This window comes from Pongo abelii, chromosome 19 (genome assembly GCF_028885655.2).
Source record: "Pongo abelii isolate AG06213 chromosome 19, NHGRI_mPonAbe1-v2.0_pri, whole genome shotgun sequence".
Lineage (NCBI taxonomy): Eukaryota > Metazoa > Chordata > Mammalia > Primates > Hominidae > Pongo > Pongo abelii.
The window spans coordinates 91,061,984-91,086,348 of NC_072004.2; the positions used below are offsets into that span (position 1 = coordinate 91,061,984).

The following is a 24,365-nucleotide window of genomic DNA, read 5'->3' on the forward strand; positions in this document are numbered from 1 at the left end:
TTTTCCATAAGCCAGTTTTCATCAGCATAAGAATAGCCCTGCTCCAGGGCCGCTGAGGCTGAGGCCCTTTGCTAGAAAATATTCTGCTTCCCCAGCCCAGCTGCAGAGGTGGGAACCACAGACAGCCCTGGGCACAGACAGGCCGAATGGCCGCTCTAGGGCAGGCGGTGAACAACTGCTGAGTCCGCACAGGATTCGGTCCCTGCCCTCACAGGACTCACTCCTCCCCGCTCCTTGGCCAACTGGCACACACCAGGCCCGGCTGTCGGGCCAACTCCTTCACAGGCTTCAAACCCACTGAGATGAACAAACCAGACCTGCTCTCCGACAGCAGCCTGGCCCACTCCTTTAAGAGGCAGCCTCTCATGCCAGTCTTCCCTGGGGAAGATGGGCACGGAAAGGTGGCAGCAGTTGCCCCACTATGGGAAAGAATAAACAGAAAGATGCTGCAGACCTGGGCAGCCTGAAGACGGGCGGGGGCCATGGAAGGGGCGGCCATCAGGCTGGTTTCAGGTTTAGAGGACGTCTGACTTGGCCACCACCTCTCTGTTCCCGCCACTGTGCCATCCTGGACCATGCCACCATCAATGCTTACCTGTGGTCACGACAGCAGCATCCTAAGTGGTCCCCACAATCATCTCGCCAGCCTCTTCATGCCCACCCCCAGCTGTGCCCTCTGCTTCTGCCACAGGGCAGGCTGCTCTCGGCTCCTCAAAAGGGCTGCACTCTACTCTGAAGACCTGCGTGCCGCACTGTCTGTACATCATGCCTGATTAAAAGCTACAATAGGGATGGGCGTGGTGACTCCTGCCTGTAATCCCAGCACTTTGGGAGGCTGAGGCAGGCAGATCATTTGAAGTCAGGAGTTCAAGACCAGCCTGACCAACATGGTGAAACCTGTCTCTCCTAAAAATACAAAAAAATTAGCCGGGTGTGGTGGCGCACGCCTGTAATCCCAGCTACTCAGGAGGCTGAGGCAGGAGAATTGCTTGAACCCAGGAGGCAGAGGTTGCAGTAAGCTGAGATCACGCCACTGCACTCCAGCCTGAGCCACAGAGTGAGAGTCCATCTCAAGCAAACAAACAAAAAACAACAACAGACCAGCACAGTATATCACATGCATGTAATCCCAGCACTTTGGAAGGCCAAGGATCCTTGAGCTCGGGAGTTTGAGACCAGCTTGGGCAACGTGGGGAGACCCTGTCCCTACAAATATAAAAAAAAATTAGCCAGGCGTGGTAGCATACACCTGTGGTCCCAGCTACTCCTGTGGAGGTTGAGGCAGAAGGGCTGCCTGGGGCATGACGGTGCCACTGCACTCCAGCCTGAGTGACAGAGCAAGACCCTGTCTCAAAAACAAATAAAATAAAAATAAAAAATGACAATAAAGCCATGGATACAAGAATCTCATTAGAAAAACTTGGCAAAGAGTATATAAAAGTTTCCTCCCAACCGGGCATGGTGGCACATGCCTGTGATCCCAGCTACTCAGGAGGCTGAGGCAGGAGAATCGCTTGAACCCGGGAGACAGAGGTTGCAGTGAGCCGAGATCACACCACTGCACTCCAGCCTGGGCTACAGAGTGAGACTCTGCCTCAAAAAAAAAAAAAAAAATTATCCAATTGGGGCCGGCAGTTAATTGAAAGAGCTGGTCAAAGCAACTTTTGTTAAAGAACACCTAAGTTCTCTACACATCTATTACTTTTTTACATATCTCACATTAAATGGAAACATATAACTATTCCTTGGCTGGCCTTCCTGGCCTTTTCTCTGAGTGTGGGCTTGCCAACCAGAGCTCCTGTATTGTTATTTTCTAGTTTTGGTTTCTTTAAAGCAGAACAAAAACTTAAAGTCATTGGAACTTAAAGGCAAAGGAATCTGGGTGTGAAAACCTCCTGGGTTTTTAGAAAATGTCCCTGATGTTTAGTTATCATGTCTGCATCTTTTTCAACAGGAACATTATCTGAGTGATTCCAAAGTCATCCCAAAGTGGTCAGTAGGTATTTCTAGAAAGAATTTCTTTCACCACTCGCTCTGAGGTGCAGCACAAGTGCTTCAGAGCTCAGACTGTGTGCTGCTGGATTCAAACTCCAACTCAGTTACTTAGTAGCTGATGACATTGGCTAAGTTATTTAACCTCTCTGTGCCCGTTCCCCACATGTAAAATTGGGGTTTCAGCTATTATTGTTGCTTCATTGGTTCCCGGGATGTTAAATTCAATTATGTAATTACAAGTACAACTGCCATGAACAGGTTTGGGAACCAACACCTGACTCTTGATAAGCATCTGACTTAACTGACGGAGCTGCACGCAAAGGGTGAGCTAGAGACTTGCCCACTGCTGTGAGCATTCAGCATGCCAAGGACCTTAGTCAGTAAGTTTCACACAAGGAAACGGAAAACATCAGGTAACCCGGGTCAGCGACGCCCATGATAGTTAAGAACGACTGTCCTAAATCTGCCTCCATCTGTAATCCAACCCTGGCCACACCTGGGGAGAATCACCTGGGGATGTGTAAACAATACGACATCCTGGCAACCCCAGAGACTGATGTAAGTGGTACCAGGTGGGGCCTGGGCATTTCTCAAAGCTCCCAGATCTTTACCAGCTGGGATAAGCACCCGAGGGCTAGAAGGGAAGCCCTGGGAGGGCAGGGCCCGCCTCTCTGATCTCACAACTGGACACACGGTGCCTGGCATGGTTCCTGGCCACAGCGGGCCCTCACATCCTAGCTTTTAAAGGAGTAAATGGTGGCCACTAGGTTTCAAGCACCAGGGCACAGGCTTGATCCCCTCTTCCCAGCTTCCCTATTGTGCCAGTGGGCAGAAACCAACCACACAATGTTGCTGAGGCCGTGCCCAACAGACAAAGGCACCAATGGGAAGCCTCAGCGGGGAGCAACACTTCCCCCAGAAACAGTTCCAGGAGGCACCAGGCGCCAGCCAGGGCTGCAGTTAATCATTCACCCCACAACACAGGAAGTGAGCCCCACCCCAGTCCCAGCCCCAGCCCCAGGGCTTCCTGAGCTCAGGGCAGGTCCGCAGCCCACACATCATCCAGACAAAGGACAGCCCAGCCCAGCCACAGGTGAGGTGGCCTGATGGCCTGGGGCAAAGGCCCTCGGTCCAGTCTCTTCCCCGTACACCCCAAGTCTGACTTCTCTCAGGAGGGACTCATGAACACGTGCCCTGAGCACCCCCAAAATGACATCACACAATGGCAGAAAGGAGCTGAAGGGGGAACGTGAAAGGCAGAAAAGGAGCCGTGGTTGCCAGGCAACCAGCCCTAGCCCACCTTTGTTTGTTTGGTGACAGCAACTAAGGTCTGGTCAGGGCCGCTTGGCCACGCTCACGCCTTTTCCTCTCAACAGTTGCTTCTTTGAGTCAGGGTGCAGCTCTGGTCACCTGGCGGCCTCTTCAGCTCAGCCCTCCACAAAGTGTGAGCCTGAAGGACCACCCTGAACTGCCCTTGTAGGACCCAGAACAGCTACCAGCAGAATCAGGTAATGCCTCCCTCCTTCTCCACCTGGGCTGCCCTCACCTGGCTATGGGCTTGCAGTCTGTGATAAGGAGCTCCGCTTCTAGAAGATTCGTAAGTTCTTGGCTGCTCCAAGGAGGCTACCGAGGCCTCAGCTGGAGTTGGCCCCTCCTCGGCTCCTATACACTCTCTCAAATGCCTCCCAAATGTTCGGCAGCTGGGGCAGGAAAAACAGGGAGGCTCTATCGTGATGCTTTTTAGATTCTAGCCAAGTAGGTCTCAGGGATGAGAGAGAGTCCTTGTTCACACTTGCTACTCAGGAAAGAAGGACTGGAGAATCCAGGGGCAGCCCCCAGGAAGAATCCAGGGCCCCACTCCTTGCGCCAGTCCTGGCTCCTGTATCTAGAGCGGGGGAAATGCCATTTGCTGGCTGCAGGCATCCAGCACAAAGACTCTAGCCCTTTCATGTCCCCGGCTGCCGGGCGGGCCAGCTGCTCACAGAGGCTGCTACAGAGGCTGGAGTCAGCGGGCAGAGCATAGCACCTGGGACAGGGCCTGGGCGGGCTGCCTGCACTCAGGTCCTCTGTCCCTCTTTTCCAGATTCTCATGGACCAACTGGTATTCAAAGAGACAATCTGGAATGATGCCTTCTGGCAGAACCCCTGGGACCAGGGGGGCCTGGCAGTGATTATCTTATTCATCACTGCTGTCCTGCTTCTCATCTTATTTGCCATCGTGTTTGGTTTACTCACTTCCACAGAAAACACTCAGTATGAAGCGGGTGAAGAGTGACCTGACTTCCTGGGGACTGAGACGGCAGCAGGGGAGGCGAGCTGACCTGCCCCCATTCTGGTGGTGGGCCCCTCCGTGGTTCCCTCTGGCTCAGGGGCCAAGCCCTGGTGTCTTCCTTTCCCACCAGGAAAAAGTCTAGTAAAATACTGTATCTGGCTTAGGGTTGGTCAGACTAGTAAGATGGGGAGGCTGGTCTGAGACCAATTCTGCCTCCTTGACCCTATTGTTTTTAGGGTTCCCCAACCAGAACCCTAAAAGCACATGGAGAGGACGGCTCCACTGCCTCAGGTGGAAGGAGCGATGGCTAACAAGGTTCTCTAACAGGCTCACAGGCCCAGCCAGCAATTTCACAAATCCTTGACAGAGAAAGATACAACCAAATGAAGTAAAAATTCCTTTTCAAATCTGCTAACTTGTGAGAGCTCATTTTTAATCCAGATAGAGCTACCAGAGCAAGCTTCCCGAACAAAGCCTCACCGGGGCCTGCACGGTCTGGCCTGCCTATCTCCAGCTATCTCGTCCACCCCACCCCGCCCTGCCCCTGGGTTCTCAGCGTGTCTTTCAGTTCTTGAATATGCCGTGTTCTCTCCCACCACAGGGCCTTTGCACATGCTATTCTCATTTACTGGGATGCTCTCCCTCACACCACGCTTTACTCCATGGCCTAGTTAGTCCTTCCTCATCCTTTGTATCTCAGTCTGAACCTGACTCCCTCAGGTAAATCTTCCCTAACCCTTGAGGATTAGGGTAAGGCCCCCTGTTTTATACTCTCGAAATACCATTTACAGGACTTATATGTCTTTTTAGTTGTTGTTGTTGTTGTTTCTTTGTTTTTGAAACGGAGTCTCGCTCTGTTGCCCAGGCTGGAGTGCAGTGGCGCGATTTCGGCTCACTGCAACCTCCGCCTCCCGGGTTCACGCCATTCTCCTGCCTCAGCCTCCCGAGTAGCTGGGACTACAGGCGCCCGCCACCATGCCCAGCTAATTTTTTTGTATTTTTAGTAGAGACGGGTTTCACCATGTTAGCCAGGATGGTCTTGATCTCCTGACCTTGTGATCCGCCCGCCTCGGCCTCCCAAAGTGCTGGGATTACACACATGAGCCATAGCGCCCGGCCTTTTTTTTGAGATGGGGTCTCACTCCCATCACCCAGGCTGGAGTGCAGTGGCACAATCTCGGCTCACTGCAGATTCGACTTCGGAGTTCACATGATCCTCCCATCTCAGCCTCCTGAGGAGCTGGGACTACAGGCATGTGCCACCATGCCTGGCTAATTGTGCTTTTTTTTTTGTATTTTTAGTAGAGACAGGGTCTCGCCATGTTGCCCAGGCTGGTCTTGAACTCCCAGGCTCAAGTGATCCTCCCACTTCAGCCTCCCAAAGTGCTGGTATAACAGGTGTGAGCCACCACGGCCGGCTCTGGGACTTATATGTCTCTCCTGTGACTATCTGCAGTGCTCTCTTCTCCACCGGACCAAGCACCATAAAGCAGGGGACAGGGCTGTTTCTGCCCACTGTGACTATCTGCAGTGCTCTTCCCCACCGGACCAAGCACCATAAAGCAGGGGACAGGGCTGCTTCTGCCCACTAGTGTATCCCCCATGTCCAATGTGCCCGGCACAGAGCTGGCATCAGTCAATATTTGTCAGCTGAATAAATGAATGAATGAGTAAACATACAGATAAACAAGAAGATGCCGGGCTGTTGGGCACCCCCAGCCCCAAGATCCCAGGAAAGAACAGGGCCCAATTCAATCCAGGTCTAAACACAAGGCTGCTCTTCCATCTCAAAATGCCGAGGCCTCAAGCTGGAGGTTGCTTCAAATCTAATAACTGTTCCCTATGACACTAAAAGACACTCATTGTCATGAATAATCAAACACTGCTTTTTCAAGGCTGTAGCCCAGAGAAAGTAGCTACAGACAGAGAAGAGAGGAAAACCGCTGGCTGCCACAGCCCTGCCTCATTAGTTAACTGACCTGAGTATCTTTTCTGCTGGTCCCACTCCCATGTGCCTCAGACCCCACAACAAACAGACAGGAAACCTACAGCTTCCTTCGCAGAAATGTACTCACTTCTGCTGAGCCCACCCCACTAGCTCTGTCCCTCACTGCCAGGTGCCCGCCCCAAGGGATCGCTGGTGGGAGGCTGCTTCAACCTTAGCTTCCAATGAGAACTATTCTTAGGGAGCAAATATCTGGTGGAGAAGGGGCTTTTTCTTTGTGCTACATGCCAGTTATGCCATAAAGAAACATTCACTTATTCAAAGAACAGTAGCCAATACAGACATACCAGCAGTGTTTATTCCAGCCTGCTGCCTGGATTTCAGAATCATCACATGTAGCAAAGGAGACAGGTACAAGGCTGCTCAAGAGGCAGCGCGACACTGTCACCTGGACTCCTTGGGTCCACAGATGCCTGGACCCCAGCCCCTGGCAACCAGGCCACTGATGCACTAAGAAGTCCCAGCTCCCCGGAAGGTGACAGGAGAAATGAAGGCAGAGGCCCTTGGGAGGACCTGTTCCCTTGCCTGGCAGGCTGAGCAGACCCTGGGGACAGGCAGAGTTAACCCTCCAGAGAGCATTCCAGAGCCTCAGACAGCCCCAGAGCTTTTTTCAGCAAAGAGGACTCACAATGAACAGGAACACTTGGCCCTTTCATTACTCAACAGAAATGAGAGCTCTGCTCAAGAAGCCTAAGAAGGCCAAATTTAGCAACTCCCATATTAATTGTGCTTGAAAAGGGCTCTGGTCGCAACGGCTGCAGGCAAGGGTGGTCCTGGCACTGCAGCCGACCACTTCTGCTGGGCGTGGTCTTGCCACAGAGGCCAAATTAGAGACGGCAGTTTGGAGAAGAAAATAGCTTCAGTCCAGAAGCCACCGACTCACTAGTGAACAGGAGGAGGTGGAAATAAAAACACACAGCCCAAAGAAGAGCTTCTCTGATTTCCTTGCTTTTTTTCTTGCAAAAACCAAGATGGCCCAGGTGCATGAAAATGAGCACGCCACTGAAAATCAGGAGACGGGTGTTTAGTGGCCTCAGTCTACCATGAGCTTCGTGACTGTGACCTCACCTCGATTTATTCACCTCTAAGCCTGAAGCAATCACGTCAGCATCATCCCCCGACAGGATCACTCCATGAGATGAGATGAATCCAAGAGCTTTTTAGACCAAAATGTAAAAACTCCTCCTGGGTGTCTCCCACGCAGGCACTCACAGCTCCACATGCCTGGACACAACCTGACTACACCAAGCAGCCCTCAGACTCTTTCCGTGGCCCCTGCCCCATCGCCTGCAGATACAGGTAAAACAGATGCGTGGGTTTGAAGTACATGACTCCCTGAGGTAAGCGGGGCCAGAGGCTTCTGTGTGGGTCCTGGATAAGGATAAGGACTACTCAAGTGATGCCAGAAGTCCCAGCTCGGTGGCACATGATGACCACAAAGCCGACGGCTCAGAGCTGGTCACATCCCTTGGAACTGAGTGGCTTGTGGGGCCAGCCATCCCAGAAGAGGGTGGAGTGGAGGGAAGGATACCACTCAGAATACTGAGCAAATCCCCACACTGCCAGAGATCCTGGGGCCTCCGATAGAGAAGAGCAAAGTCCTGACTTCCACGCTGCCCAACACAACGGCCTTTGCAGGCAGGTGTCCCTTGGTAGCCTACGGGCTGTCTTATGTCACCTGCTTAACTAGGGCGTGCCAGGGAAGTAAATGATCTCACTGACACTTTGCTCCACATACAAAATAAGTCACTTACCCCAGTTCTTCACAGAAGGTCACCAGGGCATCGAAGGCCATGACAGTGGCTTTATCAGATGCTTTGTTCCCTCTCTTTTCCTGGGGACAGAAAATGACCACTTAGCAAGTCTTATAGAATTGGACTACCTTAGAGCCACAAAAAGTAATGAGGAGGCCGAGTGCGGTGGCTCACGGCTGTAATCCCAGCACTTTGGGAGGCTGAGGCAGGAGGATCATTTGAGGTCAGGAGCTCGAGACCAGCCTGACCAACATGGTGAAACCCTGTCTCTACTAAAAATACAAAAAAATTAGCCAAGTGTGGCAGCGCATGCTTGTAGTCCCAGCTACTTGGGAGGCTGAGGCAAGAGAATCGTTTGAACCCAGGAAGTGGAGGTTTCAGTGAGCTGAGATCACGCCACTGCACTCCGTCTCAAAAACAAAAAAAAGTAACAAGGGAGAAAAATATTAAATGACAGTAATAAAGCCATTTACAAAAGTGTCCCCAAACCTGACTATATATCATAACCCCCAGACTACTGAACTGAATTTTCTGGGATGAGCTTTTGAGGGTTTCCGAAAAGCTTCTCAGGAGGTTCTCATGCAAAGGGCCCACAGACTGGCGTTTAGGAAGCACTATATAATATCACCTATCTTAATAATAGTAAATACACACACAAATGTTCTGAACTTAACATATATGAACACATATACTTCTGTGTATATTGGAGGGAGATATATTAAAATGTTGTGACTCTTCTTGATAAGCTTAAAACATGAATTTAAAATACAATTTAAAACCTGTAATCCCAGCACTTTGGGAGACTGAGGCGGGTGGATCACCTGGGGTCAAGAGTTCGAGACCGGCCTTGCCAACATGGTGAAACTCCATCTCTACTAAAAATACAAAAATTAGCGAGGCATGGTGGCGCACGTCTGTGATCTCAGGTACTCAGGAGGCTGAGGCAGGAGAATCACTTGAACCCGGGAGGCAGAGGCTGCAGTGAGCTGAGATCGTGGCACTGCACTCCAGCCTGGGCAACAGAGCGAGACTCCATCTCAAATAAAATAAAAAAATAAAATAAAATAATGCTTGACCTGCCGACTCAGAAACCCACGTGGGGTGGGGGTGGGCAGCTGCCAGCTACACCAGGAGAGCAAGATTCCCAAGTCCTTCTGTTGGCATCCAAGGGGCCAGTGGGCACCCCTTGGATCACACAACCAGAAAACAGGAGGACGCCATAGGTTTCCTGAGTCTCTACTTACCAGGGAGGCTGGGTGCAGCCCTGCCAGCTAATGCCTGAGCACAGCATCCCAGATGGGGCAGAGCAGGGTACGGCTGGGCAGAGGAGGTGGGCTCTGGAAGGTGCTAATGGTAGCAGACAGGGTGTTGCCTCCTGCCTGCAGGTAGGGAGCACCCTGAATGAGTGGGCTGAGCTGGGCTGGTCACCAGGCCTGGACCCACAGCTCCTTTGGCTATGGACTAATATCAGAGGAGTGGCTTATGGGGAGTGGATAGCAGGAAGAGCTGAGGCCTGGCTCCTGGGCGCAGGGTAAAGCTGGGGGAAGGAGATGGTACTGTGAAGGCAGATAAAGGGGCAAGAGCCTCAGGTTTCTGTCCCCCACCCCATTTCCCTGGGGCTTTCCAAGCCAAAGCCTGCAACTAACTTAAAAGGAAGAAAAAGCACTTAAGTTACCAACAACTACCAAACTCCCCCAAAGCCCCTCTCACAAAATCCAAACTGTTTTCTCATCTCCACTCCTGCCTCCCCCAACACAATATAGTTTCCTGTTTTCTTTTTAAAATGTTGCCTGCCACCTCTCCACCTGGGAAACCCAAGGCATGACTGCTGGTGGCTGGTGACAGGCACACAGCAGGCAGAGTCCCATCTTTGGCGGTGGGGCGGAGGGAGGTGGGGGCACCGGTCCCTGCCACATCCTCAATCCGCAGACACTCATCAGCCAGCCTTCCCTTTGGCTCCCACTAGAGGGGAGTAGGGCAACAGCAGGTGGTCCCCCCAGCTGAGCAACAGCTCCTGGCCTTCCCACCAGGAAGACCTCTGCACCCTTATCCAACTGAAAGGACAGTCTCACCTTGGGCCAGGAACCACTATTAGGTAAGGAATGGGCACCATACCTTGGTCAGGGCAGTGGAACGCTAAAGATGGCAGCCAACTTCCTTCCTTGCCCATTCCTGGAGGTAATTCCTCTCTTAGTGACTGAAGCTCTGGTGCAGCTCTGCTCAGAGACCATTCCTGGCTTCACTCTGTTATAAGACTGTCTATGGACTTGTGGCTGAATCAACTAGCAGAACACTGAGCATTTGTGAGTGATGTGATTATTCATCAGCGGCCTTTTTTGTGTACATGTCTATTTGCCAACATATCCTTTTAAAATACTGTGAATTATTTAATACAGAAAAGGAAAAAAAGAGCCCGGGCATGGTGGCTCATGGCTGTAATCCCAGAACTTTGGGAGGCTGAGGTAGGTGGATCACTTGAGGTCAGGAGTTCGAGACCAGCCTGGCCAACGTGGTGAAACCTGTCTCTACTAAAAATACAAAAATTAGCCAGGCGTGGTGACGGGCGCCTGTAATCCCAGCTACTTGGGGGGCTGAGGCATGAGAATTGCTTGAACCTGGGAGGTGGAGAATGCAGTGAGCCCAGACTGCGCCACTGCACTCCAGCCTGGACGACAAAGACTGTCTGAAAAACAAAACAAAACAAAAACCCAAAAAAACAAAAACCAGACACTGATATCTGAGACATCATCTATTGAGTCTGAGTTTCTGCTTTGGGCAGGTAACTCATCCCCACCAATACACACAAATACACACAGATTCTGTACCCCCAACTTCCCAATATGTTTACAACACAATTTCTGATTAAATCCATATTTTCCTTATTATGACTATGTCAACAGAGTTCACAGCTAAACCGAGTGATCGCATTTTTATATTTCCCGTGATCACATTTCCTTTCTTGTGTAACTGTGTTTCCCCTGAAATTCATAGCTTTGTTTTTCTCCATTTACTTAGATTTCAGTATGTTATTAATTCACCCCTAACTGTCCTAACATAATGAACAATTCATTTTGATAGGAGCCAGAGATGCCAGCTTCCACTTTGATGTTTGGAACCTTCCTTCCTGGAGTCTTCTGCCCCGTAGTGCAATCTGGACCGGTTTTCCCTAGGCCTGGAACACAGCTGTCTTTCCGGACTACCCTCCAATATTGTCCTGTGCCAAGACTGACTTACTCCTGGGTAAGTCTCCATCTTTGCTTTCTAGGTTTACTGCTTCTCTACAATGGAGAACATCCTTTAATAGCTTCTGAGACATGACATACTAGGGGAAAGTTTTTGAAACCTTTGTATCTGAAGATATCTGTTTTTTCCTTCAAGTTTCCACATACAGCATTGAATTTTTATTTGTTTATTTTTTTGGAGACAGAGTCTTGCTCTGTCACCCAGTCTGGAGTGCAGTGGCATGATCATAACTCACTGCAGCCTTGAATTCCTAGGCTCAAGCAATCCTCCCGGCTCAGCATCCTGAGTAGCTAGAACTACAGGCGCACATCACCATGCTCAGCTAATTTTTTTAATTATTATTAGTTTTTGAAACAGGGTCTCACTCTGTTACCCAGGTTGGAGTGCAATGGTACGATTTCAGCTCACTGCAGCCTTGACCTCCTGGACTCAAGTGATCCTCCCACCTCAGCCTCTTGCGTAGCTGGAACTACAGGTGCATACCACCACACCCAGCTAATTTTTAAATATTTTGTAGAGATAAAGTCTTGTTACATTGCCCAAGCTACTCAAACTCCTGGCCTCAAGAGATCCTCCCATGTCATTCTCCCAAAGTGTTGGGATTACAAGCATGAGCCACCTCACCCAGCCTAACATTTTTAAACATGTCATTTGATAAATTTTTCTGGGAACTTTCTTTTCATATTATTTGCTTTTCATATCCTTTGTTCAAGCGATTTTCCTACCTCAGCCTCCCGAGTAACTAGGATTACAGGAGCCCGCCACCATGCCCGGCTAATTTTTGTATTTTTAGTAGAGACGGGGTTTCACCATGTTGGCCGGCTGGTCTCGAACTACTGGCCTCAAGTTATCCACAGTGCTGGGATTACAAGCGTGAGCCCCTGCGCCCGCCCTTTTTTTTTTTTTTTGAGACAGAGTCTTGCTCTATCACCCAGGCTGGAGTGCAGCGGTGCAATCTGGGCTCACTGCAAGCTCCGCCTTCCGGGTTCATGCCATTCTCCTGCCTCAGCCTCCCGAGTAGCTGGGACTACACGTGCCTGCCATGACGCCCAGCTAATATTTTTGTATTTTTAGCAGAGATGGGGTTTCACCGTGTTAGCCAGGATGGTCTCGATCTCCTGACCTCGTGATCCGCCCACCTTGGCCTCCCAAAGTGCTGGGATTACAGGCGTGAGCCACCGCGCCTGGCCTTTTTAAATTTTATTTTATTTTTATTTTGAGACAGGGTCTCACTTTGTCGCCCAGGCTGGAGTGTGGTGGCGCGATCTCAGCTTACTGCAACCTCAACCTCCTAGGTTCAAGTGATTCTCCCACCTCAGCCTCCCCAGTAGCTGGAACTACAGGTGTGCGCCACCATGCTTGGCTAATTTTTGTATTTTTTTGGTAGAGACGGGCTTCACTATGTTGGGCCGGAGGGTCTTGAACTACTAACATCAGGTGATCTGCCTGCCTTGGCCTCCCAAAGCGCTGGGATTACAGGCAAGAGCCACTGCTCCTGGCCCCAGAGCTTGTTTTCTCTTGATGAGATATTAGTTTTCTTCATCTAAATCAGTGGTTGTCAACCCTGGCCACATATTCAAAGCAACTAGGGAGCTTTTTTTGGTTTATTTTGAGACTGAGTTTCACTCTTGTTGCCCAGGCTGGAATGCAATGGAGCGATCTCGGCTCACCACAACCTCCACCTCGTGGGTTCAAGTCATTCTCCTGCTTCAGCCTCTCCCGAGTAGCTGGGATTACAGGCATGCGCCACCACACCTGGCTAATTTTGCATTTTTTTAGTAGAGACAGGGTTTCTCCATGTTGGTCAGGCTGGTCTCAAACTCCCGACCTCAGGTGATCTGCCCGCCTCAGCCTCCCAAAGTGCTGGATTACAGGCGTGAGCCATCGCACCCAGCCTACTGGGGAGCTTTTTGAAAAAAACTCTTGTTAACAGCTTGTAATACTTATTCCTAGGTATTTTGTAAGTTTTATTGTTGCAAATTAAGTTTTTTTTTTGTTTCTATTTCTAGGTATTTATGGTAATGTGGAGAAAAGCTACTGATTTTTTTTTTCCTTGGCTCTCATCTGACTAGAGAAAAGCTACTGATCTTTAAACTATTTCTCTTATATTCAGCCAGTTTGCCAGGTTTTCTTACGAATTTGAGTAGATTTCTAGTAGGGTTTTTGTGTTTCTAGGCACAATGTGTTGTCATTTCTACTTGCTGTTGTCTTCTCTCCTACTTTCATTATCCTTGCGAATTTATGTATATTTATCCTTTTATTGTCTTTTTTTTTTTTTTTTTTTTTTTTTGAGACAGGGTCTCGCTCTGTCCCCCAGGCTGGAGTGCAGAGGTGCAATCTTGGCTCACTGCAAGCTCCACCTCCCGGGTTCACGCCATTCTCCTGCCCCAACCTCCCGAGTAGCTGGGACTACAGGTGCCCACCACCACGCCCGGCTAATTTTTTGTATTTTTAGTAGAGACGGGGTTTCACCGTGTTAGCCAGGAGGGTCTCGATCTCCTGACCTCGTGATCCACCCGCCTCGGCCTCCCAAAGTGCTGGGATTACAGGCGTAAGCCATCGCGCCCGGCCCCTTTATTGTCATTTTGGCAGAGATTAGAAATAAGTACTTGTAGGCTGGACATGGTGGCTCACGCCTGTAATCCCAGCACTCTGGGAGCCCGAGGTGGGAGACTCACTTGAGCTCAGGAGTTTGAGACCAGCCTGGGTAACATAACAAGACCTCGTCTCTACAAAACAAACAAACAAAAAACAAGGGAAGATTAAGCCAGGTGCAGTGGCACATGCCTCTGGTCCAAGCGACTTGAGAGGCAGAGGCAGGAGGATCACTTGAGCCCAGGAGTTCGAGGGTATACTGTGCTATGATTACGCCTGTGAATCGCCACTGCACTTGAGCCTGAGCAACGTAGTGAGACCCCATCTCTTTAACAAAAGAAATAAGGCAGTACTGATCTTGACCACATAAAATAACATGTACACAAAAGACAATATTAAGGCCAGGTGCAGTAGCTCACACCTGTAATCTCAGTAGTTTGGGAGTTTGAGGCAGGAGGATTACTTGAGCTCAGGAGTTATGAGACCAGTCTGGGCACCATAGTGAAACCCCATCTCTGCCAAAAACTGAAAAAACAATTAGCCGGGCGTGGTGGTGCACACCTGTGGTCCCAGCTACTCAAGGTGGGAAGATTATTTATGGCCAGGAGTTAGAGGCTGCTGTGAACCATGACTATGCTACTGCACTTTAGCCTGGGCGACAGTGAGAGACCTTGTCTCTTAAAAAAAAAAAAAAAAAAAAGGGTGGGTGCAGTGGCTCATGCTTGTAACCCCAACACTTTCGGAGGCTGAGGCAGGCGGATCACGAGGTCATGAGATCGAGACCATCCTGGCCAACATGGTGAAACCCTGTCTCTACTAAAAACACAAGAATTAGCTGGGCATGGTGGCGCGCGACTGTAATCCCAGTTACTCAGGAGGCTGAGGCAGGAGAATCGCTTGAACCCGGGAGGCGGAGGTTGCAGTGAGCCGAGATCATGCCATTGTACTCCAGCCTGAGCGACGGAGTGAGACTTTGTCTCAAAAAAAGAAAAAAAAAAAAGCCAGTATTAAGATACTTTAAATATTTAAATATTTAGAAAGAAAAAGTCTAACCTAGCTTGTTGTAAGCTGCCTACCTAACCAAGACGCCATTTCCCTTTGCTATACTTACAGGTTGGGAGCAGCCTCCTCTAGCTTACATCAAGCATCATCAGAGTTCAGAAATCAGCTTCACAAAACTGGAGAGTGGTGGGTCAGACTGAAAGACCTTCTACTGCCCAGGTCTTACCTGGAGTTTTGCTACTTCCTTCCTGATCAGGAAGCTGACTTGGTCCCGGTCATTCCTGGAGTAATAGAGACGGCACCAGGAAGGCTTCCCATCCCTGCCAGCCCGGCCAGACTCCTGGTAGTACCCAGCCATAGACTTGGCAATATTCCAATGGGCGACAAACCTGTAGGATCCAAAGAGACAAGCAGCATGAGATGGTGGAGAAGCTGAGTGTCCTTTGGAGGAGTAATCATGACTAGGAGAGCAGGGAGGCCAGCAGATAGGGAGGCAGAGGGATAGTCCCAGAGTTAGAATATAAGACACCTGCAGCCCATCAGCACGTCTCCCTTCTAGAAGCAGCCCAGCTTAGAGGCCACAGCAGGAGTTAAGGGGGGGCAAATCCAGCGCATATGGGGGACCAAAAAACTCAGTCAGGGCCCAGTGGAAAAAATACTGGACCTAAAGAAACAAAATGAGGCTCTGCCACTTATGAGCTATGCAAATTTGAATAAGTTATTTATAACTTCTTTGGAGAGGGAAAGGAATAATATTTATTAAATACCTACTATGAGCCAGTTTATATATGTCTCATTTAATTGTTAGTCACCATCATGTGAGGTAGGCCATTCTCCAGAATATGAGATTCAGAAAGGTAAATTTGTACAAGGTTATACAGTAAAGGGTCAGCAGAGCTAGAATTTGGGCCTAGGGGTGTCTGCCTTCAAAACTGGCTCTTAACAAGATACCACAGACCCAGGATTCGTTTTATTTATTTTGCTTTTTGTTTTCTATTTTATTTTATTTTTAGATGGAGTCTTGCTCTGTCACCAGGTTGGAGTGCAGTGGCACGATCTCAGCTCACTGCAACCTCCATCTCCCGGGTTCAAGCAATTCTCCTGCCTCAGCCTCCTGAGTAGCTGGGACTACAGGTGGGTGCCACCATGCCCAGCTAATTTTTGTATTTTTAGTAGAGACGGGGTTTCACCATGTTGGCCAGGATGGTCTCAATCTGTTGACCTCATGATCCGCCTGCCTCAGCCTCCCAAAGTGCTAGGATTACAGGCATAAGCCACTGTGCCTGGCCTTGTTTTTTATTTTTCAAGACAGGGTCTTGCTCTGTTGCACAGGCTAGAGTACAGTGGCACAATCGTAGCTCATTGCAGCCTCAACCCCCGGCCTCAAGCGATCCTTCCACCTCAGCTTCCCAAGTATCCAGGACTACAGGCACATGACACTATACCTGGCTAATTTTTAATTTTATAGAGATGGAGTCTTGCTATGTTGCCCAGGCTGGTCTCGAACTCCTGGGCTCAAGCAATCCTCCCATCTAGTCCTCCCAAAGTGCTGGAATTATAGGTGTGAACCGCTACACCTGGCTGCAGACCCAGGGTTCGAACTCTGATTCTAAAGTCGGTGTTCTTTCAAATGTAGTGCACTATAAAATTTCGTCCCTAACTCAGGGTCACTGTGAGGTTCACCAAGACCATGTATGCAAACATGCTCTGTAAATCATACAAGGTATTATTATTCGGTGTTAATCAGACCAAAGGGCTTCAGGCTGTAGCCCAAAATGCCTCTTGAAGGTCATGGCCAGATGTAAAAGACTTCCTATTAGTTGCCAGTGTGGGGCTAGGAGGCTGGGATGCACCCCGACTCTTCTAGACTACTAGTAAGCAATAACAAGGAATGATGGTTCTAAGAGCCTTGCCTTTGACCTTCCACAGGGAGTAGCCTAAAATACAGTCACACATTACTTAATGATGGGAATACATATTGTGTTTTGGTTTTTGGTGTTTTTGTTTGTTTTTTAAGACAGGGTCCTGGTCTGTTGCCCAGCCTGAGATGCAGTGGCATGATCTCAGCTCACTGCAACCTCCGCCTCCCGGGCTCAAGCAATCCTCCCACCTCAGCCTCCCAAGTAGCTGGGACTACAGGCACGCACCACCATACTCGGCTAATTTTTATGTATTTTTGTAGAGATGGAGGTTTGGCCACATTGCCCAAGCTGGTCTCAAACTTGTGGACTCAAGCAATCCACCTGCCTTGGCTTCCCAAAGTGCTGGGATTACAGGTGTGGACCACTGTGCCCTGCCAGGGATATGTTCTGAGAAATGACTTGTTAGGCGATTTCATCATTGTGCAAACATTATGGTGGACAGTCTTTACATAAATCTAGATGGTACTGCAGCCTGCACAGCTAGGCTGTAAACATGTATCGAGTGTTAACTGTGCTGAATATTGTAGGCAACTGTAACGCAAATCACTAGGCGACAGGAATTTTTCAACTCCATTACACTCTTACAGGATCTCAGTCTATGCAGTCTGTCACTGACCAAAACATCAACATGAGGTGCATGACTATAGTTCCCTTATTCCCACCTCCTCATAGGATCCACCTACTGAGATGTGAGTGAACGGGGCTGTGTTAAAGGACAAGCCTGACGGACTCCATGCTGCCCCATCCTGGGGGGTGCCAGAACCGTGCCGTGCAGTCACCTGGGAATAGGCCGCACAGAAGCTGTCAGCACTCAGGCTGTATTCTAACGACTCTCTCCTGGAGCTTCCTTCCCCTCTAGCCCTCGAAGGAGCACATGTACCTGGTCCGTTGGGCATAGCACTAGGCAATCCACCCTGAGCCAGGCCCAGACCAGGAAGGCAGGGCAAGAACCAAAGCTCACCTGACGTTGGCTTTATCCACTCCCATCCCAAAACTAATGGTTGCAACAATTACAGGGACCTTCTCCTCCATCCAGTCGTTCTGCACCAGCGTTCTTTCAGAGGCCTTCAGCCCTGTAAAGGAGGGAAAGATGGAGAAGGGAACTCACATTTCCCTTGGGTTTACCCGGGGTCTATTTTGGGTTTGACACTGTGTGCTAGGCACTTCACAAACCCTGAATCTTTCACTTCCCAGCTGTCTGACCTTACATCAGGTGCTTAACTTTACTGAGCCTCAGCTGACAGGCACAAAGACCCTAGCCCATGTGTGACACAGAGCATTTGGCAAAGGTTAGGGCCATGATTCAAGCCCAAGCCCGTTGGCCTCCAAAGCCTGTGCTCCTCCTACAACACCATTACCTTGGCTTGTAAAAACTTATCACCTGCTGCTGGGTAGGCATACAGTGGGAAGAACTTCAGGAGTCACAATTCTCATTTTAGACCTCATTCATGTCCAGACTCCTTTTAGGGGATTTAAGTGAATCACTTTAGCTCTGCCTGAGTATCTGTAATAAGATGGTGGGTCACCTGATAACCAGGATCTGTAAAGAACAAGAGACCGGCTAAGAAGCCTCTGAGGGTGAAGAGACTCAAGTGGCCTGGGTGCCCCTTACCTGCATGGTAAGCCTTGGCGTTCACACCCCTGCAGCTGAGCTCTATGGCCAGCTGTTCACAAGCCTCTCTAGTCCTGCAGTACACAATGCCGCAGCCAGATAACTGAATGGGGAGATGCAGGAAGAAAATAAGCATAGCAAGAACAGAACAATAGGCCCAGTGTAATGCACCCTGCTCTAAAAGCTCTGTGTTCCTTCTCTCGTCGGCTTCAGTCTCTTCTGAGGCAGGACACCCAGTAAGGCTCTGTCACTTTATAAAAAACAGGACCAGGCTGGGTGCAATGGTTCATGCCTGCAATCCCAGCATTTTGGGAGGCCAAGGTTGGGGGATCACTTGAGGCTAGGAGTTAAGAGACCAGCCTGGGCAACACGGAGAAACCCCGTCTCTGCTAAAAATACAAAATTAACCGGGAGTGGTGGCGCATGCCTGTAATCCCAGCTACTTGGGAGGCTGAGGCAGGAGAATCGCTTGAACCCAGGAGGCGGAGGTTGTGGTGAGCCGAGATCGCGCCATTGCACTCCAACCTGGGCAACAAGAGCAAAACTCCATCTCCAAAAAAAAAAAAAAAAAAAAAAAGGCAGGCCAAAAGTTGCTCAAAACTCAACCTGTTTAACTTCTCTGCCTCCTCTTCATGAACTTTGCATGGGTCTGCAGAGGCCTCACACAGACTGGCTGGCTGCTTGCCTTCCACAGGATCCAGAACAAGGAAACCCTGGTAAGGAGGACAATGCCAGGAAACCAAAGAGACAACTCTTTTTGTGCACAAGTTTTAAGAAGCCTGGCTGAGAAAGCTAGAAAAACCAAAGGTCTTAGAAGACCAATCTCCATCTTCACGCTGTACATCGCACCCCACTGCTCTAACAGCTGCTTGGCCTCCACCTCAGTGCCTCACCCCTTTATCAGTCTCCTGTCCAAGAGCCTTAAGGCAGAAGTCCTTCAGGTTCCCATAGGGATCAGAAATCAGTTCCTTGAATTGCACATCATAGAAAAGGTTGGCCCGGAAGCAGGGAGTCTTGAAGATGGCAACTGGTTTCTTCAGGTGCAGGGCAGCAAACACGTCCTCTTGGACCTGTGGGGTGGCTGTGGCGGTCAGAGCCACACAAGGGGCATGTCCCAGGCGGGAGCGCAGGGCACCCAGACGCAAGTAGTCAGGACGAAAGTCATGCCCCCATTGGGAAACACAATGAGCTTCATCCACCACCAAGTAAGACAGCAGGTGGCGGGACACCAGGGTGTTCAGGGTGGGCTGGAAGGAGGATGAAGCTGCCATCTCCGGGGTGATGTACAGAATCTTTGTCTGGGGCTTTTCTCGCTCCAGGTCAGCAAGCAGCTCCTTCCTTTCCTGTGCAGACAGCTTCGAGTTCAGGGAACTTACTCGTACCTTTAGGGTTAGCAAGTGGTCCACTTGGTCCTAAGAAAAGAGAAAGGGGCTATAATTGGCCCTCAGGACTCAGGTAAACATCACTGCAAGTCCCTGGAGGATTTCCCAGTCATAAACTGTCCTCCTCCCACCCTCCAATATGTCTTCTCTTTGCATAGCAGTAGTACAAGTTGAATATCCTTTATCAAATGCTTGGGACCAAAAGTGTTCTAGATTTCAGATATTCCTGGATTTAGGAATATTTGCAGTTTGCATATACATAACGAGATCTCTTAAAGATGAGACCCGAGTCTGAACATGAAATTCACTTTTTCTTTCATGTATACCTTATACATATAGCTTAGATGTAATTTTATATAATATTTTTAATAATTTTGTGCATAACGTTGTGCACATGTACCCTAGAACTTAAAGTACAATTAAAAATATATATTAAAAAAATAATAATTTTGTGCATGAAAAAACAGTTTTGACTGAGTTTTGACCGCAACCCATCACATGAGGTCAGAAAGGTGTGGAACTTTCCACTTGTGGCGTCACGCCAGCACTAAAATTTTTTGGATTTTGGAGCATTTCAGATTCCAGATTTTTGCATTAGGGATGCTCAACCTGTATGGAAGGTGAAGTGGTTTAGAGGACAGGCTCTGAAGTCAGATTTAGATTTCATCCTGGCTCACTTAATCGCCACATGCTCGCTGGCTGTTTCTTACCCTCTGAACGATTTATACAATTCTATCTAATAGCATTGTTGTATGACTTAAAATTTACATCTCAGAGGTGAAATTAATGTATGTAAGCCGGGTGCGGTGGCTCACACCTGTAATTCCAGCACTTTGAGAGGCTGAGGCGGGCAGATCATCTGAGGTCAGGAGCTCAAGGCCAGACTGACCAATATCGTGAAACCCTGTCTCTACTAAAAATACAAAATTAGCCAGGTATGGTGGCGCATGCCTGTAATCTCAGCTACTCGGGGGGCTGAGGCAGGAGAACTGCTTGAACCCGGGAGGTGGAGGTCGCGGTGAGCCGAGAACGTGCCATTGCACTCAAGCCCGGGCAACAAGAGCGAAACTCCATCTCAAAAAAAAAAAAAAAAAAAGAAAGAAATTAATGTATGTAAAGCACTTAGCACAAAGCCTGGGACCCGGTGAACATTCACCAAGTTATTACTGTAGTTCCCTGTCTCTCTACCTTTCTTCATGGTGGATGGCTCTTACCCCATAGCCACACTTCCTCAATTCTGATTCTATCAGCCCATCTGCAGGCCTTAAATAGTCAGAACACCTGTAGAGCAGATGTTAATCAGGTCCCAGCCAGTTTCTCATCTTTTTTTCTGTTTCACATACTGTGCCCTTACCAAAATAAGCAGGACACCAGGGATTCCCTATATCAACTTATCTATCCATCTGCAACTTTTGTCCCAACATCACGAGTGCACATGTGTGTATACATGAGACTGAGTGTATATGTGTGTACAAATACAGTTTCATACTCCTCTGAACAAAAAAATAACAAAGGAGGGTAAGGGACCTCAGAGGAGTCATTCATAACCCCCCAGAGTGATATGCACCAGTGGAGAACACTACATTGGGAAATACAGAAACCCAATATAGCGAGTGAGATAGGCAAATCATAGAAAATAAGAGGCAGGGGCGGGTGTGGTGGCTCACGCCTGTAATCCCAGCACTTTGGGAGGCCGAGGCGGGCAGATCACTTGAGGTCAGGAGTTTCAGACCAGCCTGGCCAACATGGTGAAACCTCATCTCTACTAAAAATACAAAAATTAGCCAGGTATGGTGGCATACACCTGTAATCCCAGCCATCTGGGGGGCTGAGGCACAAGAATTGCTTGAAGCCGGGAGGCGGAGGCTGCAGTGAGCCAAGATCGCACCACCGCACTTCAGCCTAGGCGACAGAGTAAGACTCTGTCTCAAAAAAAAAAATAAAAAGAAAAGAAAATAGGCAAAAGACCAATAGAGAAGTGAAATTTCCAGCCTCGAAAATCCTTCCCCGAATCTTTTTGGGCTACCATCTTCATTGCCCTAAGCCTCACCTGAATCAAAGCAATGAGAGGAGAGACTACAATGGTGATGCCTTTGGCCAACAGAGCAGGGAGCTGATAGCATAGGGATTTTCCTGCCCCTGTGGGCATGCACACAAAGACGTCCTTGTTACCTGCAAAAATACAAGACAACGATATCTCAGTGCTTCCTGCCTTTTCATTGAAGTTGTTGAAAATTAAGTGAGAATGTAGGAAAAGCACCTAGCAGAGTGTCTGGCACATGGGAGGGTCTCAATGTCATGCTAATTCCCCTCCTGTCCTTTCTATGAAAAAGGCAAGGATCCTGGGAAACTTGGATACATGCCCAAACCATTTCTAGTAATGGTTAAAAACAAGATTTAAAAAGTCTGGGCCGAGTGCGGTGGCTCACGCCTGTAATCCCAGCACTTTGGGAGGCTGAGGCAGGCAGATCACGAGGTCAACAGTTTGAGACCAGCCTGGCCAACATGGTGAAACTCTGTCTCTACTAAGAATAGAAAAATTACCCAGGCATGGTGGCACGTGCCCGTAATCCCAGCTACTTGGGAGGCTGAAGCAGGAGAATTGCTTGAACCCAGGAGGCGGAGTTTGCAGTGAGCCAAGATCGCGCCACTGCACTCTAGCGTGGGCGACAGAGCAAGACTGTCTGTCTCAAAAAAAAAAAAAGAAGTCTGAGTCTAATGTGATATGGATGATTGAACTAAACAGCCATGAAAGCAGAGTACTGCTAGATGAGTGGGTACATCTGTGTAGACACGAGAGGACATTACTTAGAGGGCTTTTGTTTAGACATGTATCATTAATATTACATTGCTGCTCGCCTCTTGGCAACTTCCATTTGTCACCGTATCTCAGGTTTATAACATTATTAATTATCACTTTCTCTATCTGGGACCCAGGCCACTCAACCTTCAACAAGGGAATTACCTAGAAGGCCAGTGACTGAGTTAAGTTATTCCTGCCACCCTCACTGCTGCTGTTCGTTTGTGTGTACAAACGAACAATAATGAGAATCTGAAGTGTTTTCAAAGACCATGTGTAGATCTAGCTATGAAATAGACCAGCTGGGTGGTTCTGCCATTAAAACTACAAGCTTTGGGCCGGGCGTGGTGGCTCATGCTTGTAATCCCAGCACCTTGGGAGGCCGAGGTGGGAGGATTGCCTGGGCCCAGGATTTGGAGACCAGCCTGAGCAACATGCCAAGACCCCGTCTCTAATTAAAACAAATAAACGAAACTACAAGCTTTGACAACTCTAAAGATTTCCAAATCCAGTTATGGACCAAAGGTGAGGCAGTACGAAGGATCAGGAGGAGGGTGTTCTGCCGCAGCGTTATGGTATAGCCAGCATAAATTTAAAGGAAGGTAGCTTGGTAATGTTACCTTTTACTACAGCCATGGTCGCACTCTCCTGTAAAGGCGTCTTAAAAGAGTCAAACCCAAAGACTTTCTTCAGCGTACTCCGGACTCGCCGCTCAGGGTCAAAAGGAAAGGTGGTATGGTGGCTGCTCATCTTAGCCAAGAACAGTGGCCAAAGGTTAAGGCAAAGGTAGTAAAAGGTTGCCACGAGAACCCTCTGTTTTGCATTAAAAATACAGCTTATTTTTCTGTAACAATTTGCTATATTACACTTAAATAATGTATTATTTTTAAGTAATAAAGCTGAAGGTGAACTGCCTCAAGCAATACATTCCTGAGTAATTAACATCTCCACTTTCAGGTTCAATGAAAATAAAAACATTGAACTATTCCAGGACACGGTATAGCACAGAGCTAGAAATCAGATCAAGAGAAGAAACATAAATGTCTTCAGAACAGTATGGAGAACGGGGAACCGTTTTCCTAAGATCCACCACCTGCTCCTACTTCAAGCGCAACCACGAGGACCGTTCTTCCACCCCGGGACCCCGACCCCCTTTCTCCCGTCTTCCTGAGCCCAAGATCCGCAATTTTCTCTCTTGGCCGGCCGACACCTCCCTCTCTTCACCCTAAGATATCAGAACCGGCCGTGGTCCGCCCAGGAATTAAAGGCCCTTACTGGGCCGCTGCTGCTGGCTGGTTCCGGAACTGTTCGAAGACCCCTATACACAACCCCAACTCAGAGAAGCCAAAGCGCTGGGCATTCAGCTTTAGACGGAACCCACGCAATCTTATATCCGTCGCGCAGTGATGACGTAGCGCGAGCGCTGGCATGAGGGCGGAGCCAGGCGCTGGAAACTGCCGTTTTGATTGGTTTCCAGCGTGGCGCGGGGTCTCCTGGGATCCGAAAGAACCTGTCTTTCCGCCCGGAAGTCGGCATCTTGAGTCATAGGAGTGAGCTACGCCGGGGCTGTGGGAATAAGATGGCGGGGAAGAAGAATGTTCTGTCGTCCCTCGCGGTTTACGCGGAAGATTCAGAGCCCGAGTCTGATGGCGAGGCTGGAATCGAGGCGGTGGGCAGCGCGGCTGGTAAGGCCCAAGTGGGAAGCTGGAAAGGGGAATCGGGTGTCTGCCCGGAATGCTGTACCCTCGCTGGGCGGGAGGGAACAAGATGGTCATTGTGCTCC

The 24,365-nt window shown here is 49.2% G+C and overlaps 3 protein-coding genes across 8 annotated transcripts in view; 2 read left to right on the plus strand and 1 right to left on the minus strand.

Moving 5' to 3' along the window:
* Positions 1–23,965, minus strand: part of RECQL5 (RecQ like helicase 5) — a gene marked incomplete at its 5' end in the record, with an annotated part of 40,409 nt that extends 16,444 nt beyond the window's left edge. The window contains 8 exon segments of the mRNA NM_001133179.1: positions 8,027–8,106; positions 15,093–15,255; positions 17,750–17,861; positions 18,401–18,503; positions 19,294–19,812; positions 21,833–21,954; positions 23,203–23,346; positions 23,817–23,965. Of these exon segments, the coding sequence (NP_001126651.1) occupies positions 8,027–8,106; positions 15,093–15,255; positions 17,750–17,861; positions 18,401–18,503; positions 19,294–19,812; positions 21,833–21,954; positions 23,203–23,332 (1,229 nt within the window).
* Positions 794–15,650, plus strand: SMIM6 (small integral membrane protein 6). Of its 4 annotated transcripts, XR_008515695.2 has the most exons (4): positions 794–3,503; positions 4,869–4,987; positions 11,105–11,266; positions 14,978–15,649. XR_008515695.2 is itself a non-coding variant. In XM_002827840.5 (2 exons), exon 2 carries the CDS (start codon positions 4,085–4,087, stop codon positions 4,268–4,270), a length of 186 nt encoding a protein of 61 aa, XP_002827886.1. In that variant the 5' UTR covers positions 2,599–3,503; positions 4,079–4,084; the 3' UTR covers positions 4,271–4,682. The 4 variants fall into 4 exon arrangements, 1 of the variants encoding a protein (XP_002827886.1); XR_008515694.2 differs by lacking the exon at positions 4,869–4,987 and having other exon boundaries at positions 14,978–15,650; XR_008515692.2 differs by lacking the exons at positions 4,869–4,987; positions 11,105–11,266; positions 14,978–15,649 and adding an exon at positions 4,079–4,682 and having other exon boundaries at positions 2,603–3,088; positions 3,372–3,503.
* Positions 23,964–24,365, plus strand: part of SAP30BP (SAP30 binding protein) — a 40,618-nt gene continuing 40,216 nt past the window's right edge. For 2 of the 3 annotated variants that reach the window (XM_024234410.3, XM_009252043.4), the window contains exon 1: positions 23,964–24,267. In XM_024234410.3, coding sequence (XP_024090178.1) covers positions 24,162–24,267 — 106 coding nt within the window. In that variant the 5' untranslated portion in view covers positions 23,964–24,161. The remainder of the gene's footprint in view (positions 24,268–24,365) is intronic. The other variant, XM_024234411.3, reaches the window with a different exon arrangement.